Source organism: Pogona vitticeps, chromosome 3 (genome assembly GCF_051106095.1).
Source record: "Pogona vitticeps strain Pit_001003342236 chromosome 3, PviZW2.1, whole genome shotgun sequence".
In the NCBI taxonomy this organism is placed as follows: domain Eukaryota; kingdom Metazoa; phylum Chordata; class Lepidosauria; order Squamata; family Agamidae; genus Pogona; species Pogona vitticeps.
In genome coordinates this window covers 264,220,650-264,233,408 of record NC_135785.1, presented here as the reverse complement: position 1 = coordinate 264,233,408, position 12,759 = coordinate 264,220,650, and the positions used below count along the sequence as shown (strand labels likewise).

At 50.7% G+C, this 12,759-nt stretch overlaps 1 protein-coding gene across 2 annotated transcripts in view; it reads left to right on the top strand.

Moving 5' to 3' along the window:
* Positions 1-11,929, top strand: part of CLPB (ClpB family mitochondrial disaggregase) — a 93,050-nt gene extending 81,121 nt beyond the window's left edge. The window contains exons 9-17 of one of the 2 annotated variants that reach the window (XM_078390559.1): positions 1,068-1,123; positions 3,420-3,464; positions 4,252-4,413; positions 6,231-6,387; positions 8,017-8,090; positions 8,594-8,713; positions 10,258-10,362; positions 11,187-11,439; positions 11,475-11,603. In XM_078390559.1, the coding sequence (XP_078246685.1) occupies positions 1,068-1,123; positions 3,420-3,464; positions 4,252-4,413; positions 6,231-6,387; positions 8,017-8,090; positions 8,594-8,713; positions 10,258-10,362; positions 11,187-11,435 (968 nt within the window). In that variant the 3' untranslated portion in view covers positions 11,436-11,439; positions 11,475-11,603. Of the gene's footprint in view, positions 1-1,067; positions 1,124-3,419; positions 3,465-4,251; positions 4,414-6,230; positions 6,388-8,016; positions 8,091-8,593; positions 8,714-10,257; positions 10,363-11,186 lie in introns of both variants that reach the window. The other variant, XM_072993393.2, reaches the window with a different exon arrangement.
* The last annotated feature ends 830 nt before the right edge of the window (positions 11,930-12,759 follow it).

The following is a 12,759-nucleotide window of genomic DNA, read 5'->3' as shown; positions in this document are numbered from 1 at the left end:
CCAATTACTATTCTGAGCAAAACCCTCGAAACTTTATTATTAACTTGTTGAGTGGATTGCCTTCTTTTAGAGCTTGCTTTTTTTTTAAGAACTAGGTTTCTGTTACAAAGCTAATATTTCCATCGCAGGAGGTCTTTGACATCTACGTAGGTGTGGCAGAATTGTATCTAAAAGCCAGTAAGCCAGCAATCTCTCTGTCTCTTTTGCATGCACACTCACACAAACTTCCAGATAGCTGTTTCCATGTGCTGCCAAAACAACTCCTTACTTATGTTGACTAGGGTTTTTAAAGATATTTAAGATGTTCAAGAACTGGGTTGTTGTTGTTTTCTTTGTTTGTTTCTTATATTTATATACCGCCTCGTTAGTGCAGGGCAGTACCCTAGGCGGTTTACAATAGAATGAAAGCACCCTAAGCATGAACTAAATAAAACAAATAAGCAACACACAGACAGCAAGCTCCAAGAGACGCGAATTGCAAGCGACAATGCAGCCTGAAGCTTATAACAAACGAAGTGAATTGCCACGTGCCAGTCAGTCCCCAGTGAGATCTCTTAGCCACAGGGGATTTGAACCCACTCTCCTGAATTCTAGTCCAGTATTCTGGAAAGTATTGGCTTTCTTGTCAGGTGGTTTACTAAGGGTACACCTTCCTCTACTACACTGATTTTCTAGACAGGGCATTAGAAACCATCCAAAATTTGGGGGGTTGTGCCATGGGGCCTTCTGTTTTTGAATGCAGTTTAACAAAACAAACCAGACCTTCTTCAGCAGCAGTAGCAGCCGCTGCAACCACAGCAACCTCCTGCAGCAGAAATCGGAGGCTGCGAAGCCCACACAACAGCTCCCGCCCATGTGGGCATCAGCCTTATGGAATCAGTTTCGGTACTGGTCTTCGTAGGACCAGCCCAGTCCTGGCCACTCCCTTACGTTGCTCAAGGCTCCTATTCCCTGGCAGGCTGTATGGGAGGGAGGGACCTTGCGGGGACAGAAGGCGGTGAGTGCTTTGGGCAAAATGCTTCTTCTAGGATGTTCCTGCTTAACATCTTGTGGTTTTTTTTAAACAGGTAAAACTGAGCTGGCCAAGCAGACTGCCAAGTACCTGCACAAAGATGTCAAGAAGGTGAGGTCTCTGCCTTGCTCTTGCCATGAACCGTTTTATTCTCCCCTGACTCCCATGTAGGGAAGAGCAGGGATCCACAGAGGCATAGAGCGGCTTCCCATGTACGTAATTCTTTCTTCCTATAAACTGCTCTGAAATGATTCCCCTGGAGAGGGTCAAGACAGCAGAGTTTTGGAGAGTCTCAGCTGCTGGCCGAAGACAGGGCAGGGAAAGCGTCCTGTTGGGATCCTTTACAAGGAACTTCCTTCTGGACAAACCAAAGCCCATGAGAAGGAACTGATAAGACTTAACAGTCAGGTTGCAAAGACCTTTGAACAGGACCGTAGACTGCTGCTGGGTTATGCTCAGAGGGCCTGTCACAGGGACTCCCCAAAACCCGTTCTGAATGGGGTCCCATGAAAGTATCCCGGGAGTGCTATATCCATGGGGCATCCATCGCAGCTTCTGTAGGCTCCTCTGCTTCAGTTCTACTGTCTTCTGCCCATGCAAGTTTCCAAAGCAAAAAAAAAAAAAAAATCATCTCGTATTTCCTATCTGCTTTGGTCCTGATTGCCACGGGATTGGCTCCATGTCAAATATCCCAGTGGCCAAGGACAAAGCTAATTCAAAGGCATGCTCAAAACAGGCAGTTTATTAGTCCCTAATCAGTTTGGTGGTTATTTATTTAATTAATGCACCAAGGAGAGATGTGAAAGGCCCAGAATGTGAAAAAAAAAAGCATTGAGAAAGAATGGCACACATCCACCACAGCAGAGATTTCGCTTCGGTGCCAGCTGAAAAGTTGATCTTCAGCTCCACCACTTTTGTTTTGGACAAACATCTTGTTTCCGCTTTTACCTTTTCTTGGTGTTTTCACCCTCGTTTACTCCTTTTTGCACCCCGGATCGTTGGTCGCAAGGTACACATTAAAAGGCAGAAAACTGGGGAGGGAAAGCTAGATAGGAGTCACACGGAAGGATATATTGGCCTCTCTTTTTTTCAAGACAAAGCCTGGGAGTGCTTCGTGTGCGTTTTCTTCTTATAAAAGAGGATGAGGCCTCTGGGAAGGGCGTTCTCTTGACCAAGTGTCAGAGACCCTTGTTTTCTTTTCCTACCAGCTTGTTTAATTCTTGAATCTCTGGAAGCACTGATTTTGGGGTTTGAGTAACAGTAGAACGGAGTGTGCTTGGTCGAGTCTTCGTGTGAGGTTTAGTACAGTACTTTGGTTTGTGCAGAAAAATTGTGCAACAAGATTGGTATTTAAAAGTTTCCAGCAGGTGTGCAGTGTCCAGGTAAGGATGCCTTGGAAGTCTTACCTGCCACTGAGACTGGAGCCAGAGGGTGGCCTAATCTCTTGGAAGAATGTGAGGGAAACCCTGTGGCATTCTTCATTCTGGGAGGGATGCAAGCGGCCTTTCTGCTGGCTTGTGTTTTTCCAGCTGGGGGGGGTCGCCTGTTGCAAATTGTCTCTCTCCTGTGCCTCAAGAATAATGATAATAATGGGAGCAGTCACGCTTAGCACAAGAGCCTTATTGCTTGCCATTTCATTCCAGCGCTGGCAAGGTTGCATCTCCCAAACCCAGGAAATGTCATCTGTTGCAATGAAACTACAGCTTTTCAGAGGTTAAAAGTATGGAGGCGGGGGGGGGGGGACTCAGTAAATTTTAACCTCTTCGTACATTTCCCTCCACAGGGATATGTTTTTGTTTGGGGAAAAAAAGATGAAGAATCGCATCTCCAGAAACTCTGGGGGTGGCAGTGGTGTAGAGTTCTCCCTTTAATTAAGGTGTGGCCCTCGCACCTTGTTGTCTCAGAAAAACTGGGTCACAAAGAACCTCTGCTGAGCCGTGCTTTTCAAACCGGGCATGTCTGCCAGGACACTATTTGGGAGGGACCCCACCCCTGCGGTCGAAGCTGCCTTAGCTTTAACCAGACCACTACCACCATCATGTCTAGCATTGTTGGCACGGGCTGGCAGCAGTGGGGTTCAGGGCAGTGGGGTTTTCCAGGCCCTAGCCAGAGGTCCTACCTGGGACCCCTTTTGATGCCACACGGTGCAACTTTACCTCTCCTGCCTCTGGCATGTTTAAAGCATGTGGATAAAAATCTGAAGGGAAGCTGCAACAAAGCAGAATTTGCATGTTGCAGATCTTGGGGAAGTGTCCTCGGTGGAGATGTCCAGGATTGGCGGCCGTCTCTAGCAAACCCTGTTTTTCCCTGCAGAAAGCAGCTGCTGCTTTCTCTTCCCTCGTAGGAGGGTCCCCTCTGAACTTTCCCTAGAGGACTGATGGATTCTTTTCTCTCTCTCTGCTTACAGGGTTTCATCAGGCTGGACATGTCAGAGTTTCAGGAAAGGCATGAGGTTGGTAAGAGAGGCCGATGCTCTACTCTCACAGGACAGACACCTTACCGTTCCCATGACCAGCCTCTGGCAGATCCTGGAAGAGCCCCTTCCCTCAGCAGGCATCACCCCCTTTCCTGCTCCAGACCCCTCGGGACCAAGCTCTTTCCACCTCATCAGCTTTCTCCCTCTCACCACACCTGTTGAAATAATACCTAGCCTGTACACAATGTACTGAATGAAGCATTTACCTCCCATGTAATTATCCCGCTGCCCCCACCACCACCCCAGATCAGAAGGAAGGAATCTTTCATTTCCCATCTCCTTCCAGCTCAGATACAAGATGAATGGGCTACGGAGTGGGGCATTTTCCTTGGCAGCACCCCCCCCAAAAAAAAAAAAAAATCCTCTGGAATTTCAAACCTGGGAATCTGCCCACCCAAGCCTTTTTGGTTCTTTTCCCACAAGTGAAACATTTTTGTCCAGTTTTCATTTCTTATGCTCTCACTAGAAAAGGGGAAACTTGGCCATCCTTTAGAAGTCAATTGGGGTCCAAATATAATCCACAATAGAAGCAGGTAGGAGTGGATTGGCCTAATGTGCGTTCTTCTGCTACTGGCTCGGCCGTTAACATTTCCTCCATTGCAAATTGCCCAGAGCGTGTCCTTTTATTCTGGCTGCTTGGGTGTTGCCCGTGAATGGAAACCAGATGCCGAAATTCCCCAGGCAGGCCATCCCACTTCAAACCACGGCAGGTTTTCCAAGGACAATACCACGCCACCCCTTCAGCAGTCTCTTTGTCTTCCAGGTAGCCAAGTTTATTGGCTCTCCCCCGGGCTACGTTGGCCACGAGGAAGGTGGGCAACTCACCAAGAAGCTGAAGCAGTGTCCAAATGCCGTGGTCCTCTTTGACGAAGTGGACAAAGCCCACCCCGATGTCCTCACCATCATGTTGCAGCTGTTTGATGAGGTATAAGACCTTCCACTCCAATCCCTGCCTCGCCCCACCCACCCCTAATGCCTAGGTCTAGCCTCTGGAGGAGGCAGCAGACTCACACCCCTTAGCCCAAAGAGCTTGTGCCGCAGCATGGCCTGCGTCTTTACATTCCGCATAATGGTGGAAAGGAGAGAGGAGGACGTCTGTACAGCTCCGTGGCTCCCTTGGTTCTCTCTGGAACCCAGGATCCTGACACTGTGCATGAAACACATGCATGTGGAGTTTGTGATATCCATGGTCTCGCACCGTTGTCTGTTGGACGTCAAATGGACCGTCCGGTAGCACTAGTCAATGTGCTTTGGCCCAGCCCTGCCCTCTCACGCATCTGTGTCCTCCAGGTGTGTTAAACAAACACTTCGCATCTACAAAAAAAATTTTTTTCCCTAATCACTGCCCCCAGTAATATCTAGGAACTTTGTCTGAATTTAGAAGGGTTTGTGTTTCCTTGGTTAAATCAGGCAGCTTTTAAGAAGATGCACAGCCAAATTTGTCTTCTTTGTTTCTGTTCCTTGTGGGGAGGTGGGGGTGTTAGGCTTGGTAAAGATGTAAGCCCCATCTCCTAGCAGCTGGAGGCTCTCTTTCAGGTGTGTCTCTAGTGCATGGCTTTTGCAGAGCAACCGACACCCTGTACAGAGAGCTAGGAACTTGCCCTGTTTTGCTCTTTTTACAACTGAGCGCCCCAGGATGGATGTGTGTGTGCGCGCGCGCGCACACACACACACACACACACATTCCTCTTTGCTTCCTGGGTCCCCATTTTTTCTGCCTCCGTTTACCACTTGATCAATTGCATATCAGGCATCAGATCATGTCTGCCGGAAAGCCGAGAAAGAAGCACCTCCAGTCTGAACCAGTCACATACGACTGTTTATCTCTTGGGGAGGGCTGAGCCCATACAGATTTCACGGCCCTGCTGCTTCCATCCTCCGCTTTGGACATTCGGTCGGAAGCGTCGGTTGGCTCATGTTTGGTGGTGTTTCCTTTCCGTTCCTTTTTCTTTTTCCTTCCAAGGATTAATAATGTTGTCATTTTTCTTGCATAGATCACAGTGGCAGTCACTAAATGTGAAATCAATTCCTGAACTGCCTGCCTGGCAGAGCAGCACCCGAAATGTTAATCCCAAACAACCGACGCCAGATGTGCGGCGTTCTGCTGGGCGCAGGGGCTTCCGGCGACATTTGCAGGCAGGGTGGGCAGAGAGAGACAAGAGGCTGAGTTCCAAAAGGCTGTCTCTCTCTCTCTCTTTTCTTTCCCCCCAGCTTTCTTGGAGGAGATGAGCAGTAGTGATGGCTCCTCCAGGGCAGATCCCACGTACCAGTTGCCCTCCTCTCTGGTTAACACTTCTGTGGGCAGAACTGGAAACTGTTATGATCTTGGGTCAGCCTGAGCAGCTGGAACAGTCCCACTATACCAGTGGAGAGAGTCCTTTATAGCTCTCAGCAGCTTCAAAACCGGCCTGTTAAACTGCCATGCCTCCCCCCTTTTGCACACGCGCACACGTGCACACACACACACCTCTTGATTTCCCCCTTCTTTGGAATCACCCACCAGGAGGAAGAAGTCAAACTGTCCATCTGTCTTGCAAGCCAAACACGGGTACAAGCAGAAACTCTGCTCACAAAATGTTTAGGAACAAACCCTTATGGGTTTCCTATTTTCCTCCCTGGGAGTCCTTCCACAGCCGTTCCTGCGAAAGGAAGGAGGGAGAGCCAGACATCGAATTGGCTCTCAGTCACCTTCCTTGCATGACAGTGTGTTGTTGTTGTTGTTACTGCGTGTTTCCTCTGAAGGGCAGGCTGACAGACGGGAAGGGAAAGACCATTGACTGCAAAGACGCCATCTTCATCATGACCTCCAACGTGGCTAGCGACGAAATCGCCCAGCACGCCTTGCAGCTGAGACAGGAGGCCGTGGAAATGAGCCGGAAGAGGATTGCTGAAAAGCTGGGTACTAGGCTTCCTTCTGTCCATCGGCTCGTCCCTCTTCCCACTGCCCAACCCCACCCCGTCCCCTGCCCAGCAACGTCCTGATCCGTCCACTGACGGCCAACCCAGCAAGCGCTTGCTAAGATCCTTCCTTCCTGGAACAGACAAAAGATCCACCTGGCTCAGTATTCTCTGTCCAGCCATGCTTCTCTGAAATGCTCTGAAGAAAGACCCCACAGGGGCTGAACTTTGCTGGTTTGTTGCTAGTAGATATCTCTGTTCAGGGAGAGGTAGACTGCCCCTGAGCGTGGAAGTTGTGTAAAGCCGCAGCCTTTGATGTGGCGCTGCTTGCCACTGTGGCTAGCCTTCTAAGCCAGCCTGTGCGTGTGTGGGAATGGGTCTTGGTTGCTCTCAAGATGTTTGGAAAGCGGCATGGAGGGGGAAACGCTGTCAGGAGCCCTTGGCGTGGAAGAATCGGGGCCCTGCTATGAAAACTTGGCACAGAGCATAAACGTGGAGACCTCCTCCGGAGCTCATCGGGTGTCACAGACTTTTCTTTGGCAGGCAGGCAGGAGCACACGCTGCTGACCCAGCAGGCTGATGGGTCTGTGGGCCGGCATGTTTCCCTCCCCTGAGCCACAGGGCCATCTCTCCCTTCAGGCAGGAGAACGCGGGCAGAGGCCAGGTTTTCATCTTGGGGACACCAGTGGGTAAAGACCAGCGAAGCTCCACACGCAGGGCCCCCTTCTGGATCCCTCTGATGAGGGACGTTGCTTCCGTGTCTATCCGTATGTTGCTTTGGCACCTGTGCCCCTTTGTTTAATTTGGGTTGGCTGTAGCTGTATGGTTTGTATTGCCCTTGGCAGCCGGACGGTCAGGATAAAAATCAAGTAGATAAACGAGGCAGATACATTAAGGGACCTTAGTGGCACTGGTTTAAGTGGAACTCCGAGTAGAGAGCAGGGTGTTAGTTTTGTACGAGGAAAGAACCCTGAATTTTTCCCAAAGAGCAGAGCAGGCGTTGTGCAGGTCTGGTATCGTTGGCTGCCCCGTAGCAGAGTCCGCAAGGGGAGCTTTGCACCCCTCAACCGGGGGCCACAAAGCTTCTCTGACACAAGAGAGGTGGCACTGCCCACTTGCTGCCCCAGGCACAGGATGATCATGGGTCTTGCTCTGCTCACCCAGCTTGCCAGGAAGGAGTAGAAGGTCTGAGTCACCCGGGAAATGGCCCCTGGACGTTTCCAGCACAGAATTCCTCTCCCTAAGCCAGGTGGGGAACAGGGTCCCCCGTCGTCTACATCCAGTTTCACTCAGGTCTCACTGCCTTAAACCTGTCTCACCGGCAGACTCTCTCACTCTCCCGGAAGTCTGCCAAGACTTTGGGCTGGTGCTGCATTGCTGGCCATCCGTTGGCAGGGGCTGCCCGGAGTCTCAGGCAAAGGATGGGCCTTCCCAGCCCTGTGACCTGAAGCTCTCTTCAGCGGCCATGCTCTGGGAGCAGCGGCTGTGCCCCCTGGGCTGGGCTTCTGCCAAGAAACAAGCAAGGACGTCTCGTCTTCTTCCCCCTCCCGGGGGAGAGGGAGGGAGGGGAGAGCCCAGGTGTGTTTGGAGTGCCCTGATCCTTGAGCCCGCTCTGTGCCTTGCCTTTCAGACGATGTGCAGATGCGGGACAAGATCACCATCTCCAAGCAGTTCAAGGAGAATGTGATTCGTCCAATCCTGAAGGTACAGACGCTGCGGTTGATCACTCATCCTGCCTTTTGGCCCAGCGGGAATCTGGGAGCTGCCTGGGGCTTTGGTGCTAGTTTTCAAGCTGGGCTTACAAAGCAGAGCTGTGGTGCAAAAAGGGGTATTAACTGCGTGGGAGGGAGAGGGGGAAGCTGCTAAGACTTTGCCTGAAGAAGGAAGGGAGGGAGGTTGGTAGGTTGGTTCCAGAGCTCAGCCTCTTCTCTCTGGGCCAAGAGCAGATGCCAGCCTGCGTAGGCCATGACCTTGTTAAAGCTACACAGTTGTGTCCTTGACCCAACCTCAGTGTGGGGGAGTCCCTGAGGACGAAGAAGGGCCCCACCAGAAGCACACGAAATAATCACAAGGAAGGGCATTGGTCCTCTGTGGCCGTTTTTGATCCCTATCTGGGTTGGATCCCTTGCCTCCTGTTGGCCAGGACTTCCCACCCTCTCCTTGGGTCAGCCACTAATTTTGCCGTTCTCCCCGGTTCCCTTCCACAGGCTCACTTTCGCAGAGACGAGTTTCTGGGAAGGATCAATGAAATTGTCTACTTCCTTCCCTTTTGCCACTCGGAACTCATCCAGCTGGTCAACAAGGAACTGAATTTCTGGGCTAAGCGGGTAAGGGGGCCTCTCTCTCTCTCTCTTCCCTCCCCCCCACCTTCACCAGAGAGATCAAAGGTACAGACATGTGTCAGTGAATGTGCCTTCAAGCCTGTGGAGACCCTAGGAGGGTTTCCAAGGTACGCGAGAGAGGTAAGGGGAGGCTTAAATGTTGCCTCAACAACAAGAACCGCACCGTGGCTGAGCGGAGAGAACGCGCCCCTGGCTCCTGAGGCCTGGCCCAGCGCTCGGTCCGCGATGCCACACAGACCTCCTCTTGAAAAGCGGCCGGTGCAAAGAATGGAATTGGGGGAAATCAAAATAGTCAAAGGCGCATGGTTATTCTTTTTGACGATGGCTAGAATCAATAATGGCTTTTTCCTATACCCTTTCACTGAATTCACTCCAGTCCTGGGACTCTAAGCTTTCCCGTTAAAGATGAAGCACATTTTTTCGGGGCCATGGGATGGCAAACACTTGTTTGAAGGCTATCTGTAAAAACTATCAGTGTTGAAATGGGGTGGAGGTCCCACACCCTGCTCACTTACCCTGTCTTCCTTCATAAACTCCAGCTGAGGTTTTTGAATCTCAAACCTCTCTATCTTAGGACTTTTCCATATGTTTCCTTCGTTGAGGCAGTTTTGGCTGCGTGGCTCAAGTTAGAGAGCACACCTGGAATTCAGGAGGTGCCCTTTTAAATCACCGGCCTCTCCAGGGATCGCTGGGAAGGGGCTAAAATCCCAGAGAGCTGATGCCCGTCAGCATTCAGAGTCGTATTGAGCCCGATGTGCCTGGGACGGGACGAGGGGTGCCTGGCTTCATCTGAAGGCAGCTTCTCACGTTTACATGAAGTTGCTTCCTAGGAAATACAGAAGTTCCAGAAATATTCAGCGAGTAAAATAAGCTCAGAATAAAAAAATCCTCCAAGTTGAAAAAAAAATTCTGTGTGGAGCAAACCAATTTTGCAGGTGGATTTTACAGGCATCAGGTTCAGAAGGCAGAATTGCTGTGGCCCTTTCTGGATCCAAAACCCCTTTCTCGATGCAGGGTGTTTTTCACTTCTGCGTTAAAACACACACACAGCAACGATGTACAGAAATGTATTGTGGCTGGGCCTCTTTTGCAAAAGCTCTACTGGGGCAGGGGAAGAGATTTCCTGCAGCTTCTGTGCAGTCAGATCTTCCCCAGGTGGGCATGCCTTTTTTCCAGATAGATGTGTGAACTCCAAACATGTACTATTGGAAAAACTCCTGCAATGTGACAGGAAGGTGCTTGGCAATAGAATCCCCTCCCTTTTTCCACATAGAGAGCTCCTTGGGGTCTCGTGAAGATGTCTGTCCAGGCTGCGCCTTGGGACCTCTCTTCCCAAACAGTCACTTTTTCACATCACCAGGGTGTTGGTGGTGGCAAGAAAGAGCCCCCCCCCCCCGGTTTCATCAGGATTGTGCTGAAGGGAGGACTGTAAAGGCGCTCCTCCCCCCCAAAAAAAACCCATCCGGCCTTGGAGAGCCGAAAGTGTGGCCACTGCTCCGCTAACCCCCTGCTTCTTTCTCCCCCTGCAGGCCCAGGCGAGGCACAACATCACCTTAGTGTGGGACCGCGAGGTGATGGACGTGCTGGCAGACGGATACAACCTGCACTACGGGGCCCGCTCCATTAAGCATGAGGTCAGTCGGGGTGGGGGGGGGAAGTGGGGTGCTTCGTTCCTTTGCATCCGGTGGCTGAAATCGAAGGGAACCTTGTCCAGGGTTTTGCCCTGAGGCAGATCCCTCAGAGCCCTCTAAATTCTCCCTCTTCCCCCCTTGCCACACACACAGAGAGAGAGAGAGAGAGCAATAATTGCACCACGGTGTGTTTGTTTCAAGTCACCCATAGCCCACACTGCACCAGGAACATGGGAGGTGACAGTGCATTAAGAAGCAAAACTTGGAAATTCCTGTGCAGGAATGTGAGAATTGCTGTCTCACTGTCCGCCCACCACCACCACCACCACCAACACACACACACACACACACAGAGAGAGAGAGAGAGAGAGAGAGAGAGAGAGAGAGAGAGACTGCTTAACAACATTGCAGTTATTGTGTAAAGGCTCTTCCAGTTTTGACCACCAACATGTAGGAAAGCTGCACAGATATATATATATATATATATATATATATATATATATATATATATATATATATATATATATATATATATATATATATATATATATATATATATATATATATATATATATATATATATATATATATATATATATATATATATATATATATATATATATATATATATATATATATATATATATATATATATATATATATATATATATATATATATATATCAGTTTTCGGGTGAGCTTTGCTGTCTTTAGCAGGAGAGGTTTGCACCACCTAAACCATTCCTCGCCTCAGCCCGTGGCAGCTTATCCTGCAGGTCGCCGTGGAGGCCGCTTGATGCCTGTGGTTCTCCTCCCTTTGCACTGCAGGTGGAGCGCCGGGTGGTGAACCAGCTGGCCGCTGCCTACGAGCAGGACCTTCTGCCCCACGGCTGCACCTTGCGGATCGCGGTGGATGACTCAGACAAGCAGCTCCTGAAAGAGAAGGACAGTCCATCCCTTCAGGAGGGCCAGAGAAAAGGGCCGACGCTGCGGCTGGAGATCGTGGAGGACAGCAAAAGCCGGAAGCTGGACATCCAGGCCCCCCTGAATCCTGAGGAGATGTCTTATCCCTTGTAGACGCGCCTGCCCTGGGAGGCTGCCTGCCCCACTGCAAGCAGGATTTCAGAATGTATGGTCGCAAATAAAGCAATCACGAGACACAGACAATTAGAAAGACTGTGCGGGAAGCCTCGGCTTCTCTAGAACTTGTAGCTGAGGGAAGAGGGTGCACGTCGGCTTGGCAGCTCAAGCCAGCTCCACCACCACCACGGAGCCAGGGAGATCCGGCAGAAGGGAGACAGGAGGGTGCCCGCCCAGGCTGCGGTTGGAAGGCTGATGTGGCTTTTCCCTCTGACCTAGCAACTTGTTTGCCTCGTCCAAATTGCTAGGCATGCCCTTTCTCCTTCCTTCCATCCATCTATCCAGCCACCACTCGCCCCCAACCTTGCAGAAGGTCCTGGGCATGGTGGACCCCCTGCTCGAGCGAATTTTCATGGGTCCATTCTTTCCCGTCTCCAAGAGCTGCACCTTCGCCATTAATTTATTGCAATAAATGCACAGTGTAGATCCCATGGTCGCTGGTCTGACGGACTTTCTGTGGGTCTCTTACACACACATTCCTCTCTGTATCTCATATGCATGCGCTCACGCCTCTCTGACACACACATGGAGCCCCGACCGTCTCTGTCCTTAGGTTAAAATCCCATGGAAGACCTCCTCCACGGGCCCCGTTGAAATTAAGGAGAGCTGTGTAAGAGCCTGGTGGGTTTCATGGATCTTCTGCCGAGAGTCCTTTGGGCATTGTGCTCGCCTTTGCTCCTTCCCCATGTGCTGCTGCCAGGCTGCCCTTAGGCTTATTTTAATCTCTACAAAGGGTGTCAAGGGTTGTTTTCCCTTTCATGATGTCAAAGGAGAAAAAGCAAAGGCAGGGAGGTCCTGGCCAGGAAAGGCCACAGCCGGTGGCTTGGCCAGGCCCACTGGGAGAGCAGGGAAGACGGGCGGTCCTTTCCCTCGCCTGAGCCCTTACTCAGCCTGCGAAGGTACCCAGGAGTGCGGCATTCCCTGGCGATGGGGTACCTGCTTTCCCCCAAGGAGTGGCAGGCGCAAACACGCTTTGAATGTCAGCTGATTAATGGGTCCTCCGCACGCATATAGAACTCGGATAAGCGAGCATCACTTCAGCCCATTGATTTGAGTTTGCCCGGAGGTTTGGCTGCTAATCTGATTAGAGCCAGAGGATTGAGAACTGGGAAGAAGTAGAATAGGAATACCTTTATTATGATGATTGTTTATCAGGTTTAGCGCTCCCTGTTTTTGGCATCCCAATGCGCTCTACGTTCCTTATTTATTTCATGAGGAAGCCGTCCCTGGCAGGGCTGAGCGTCGGCCTCCGTGAAGCTCA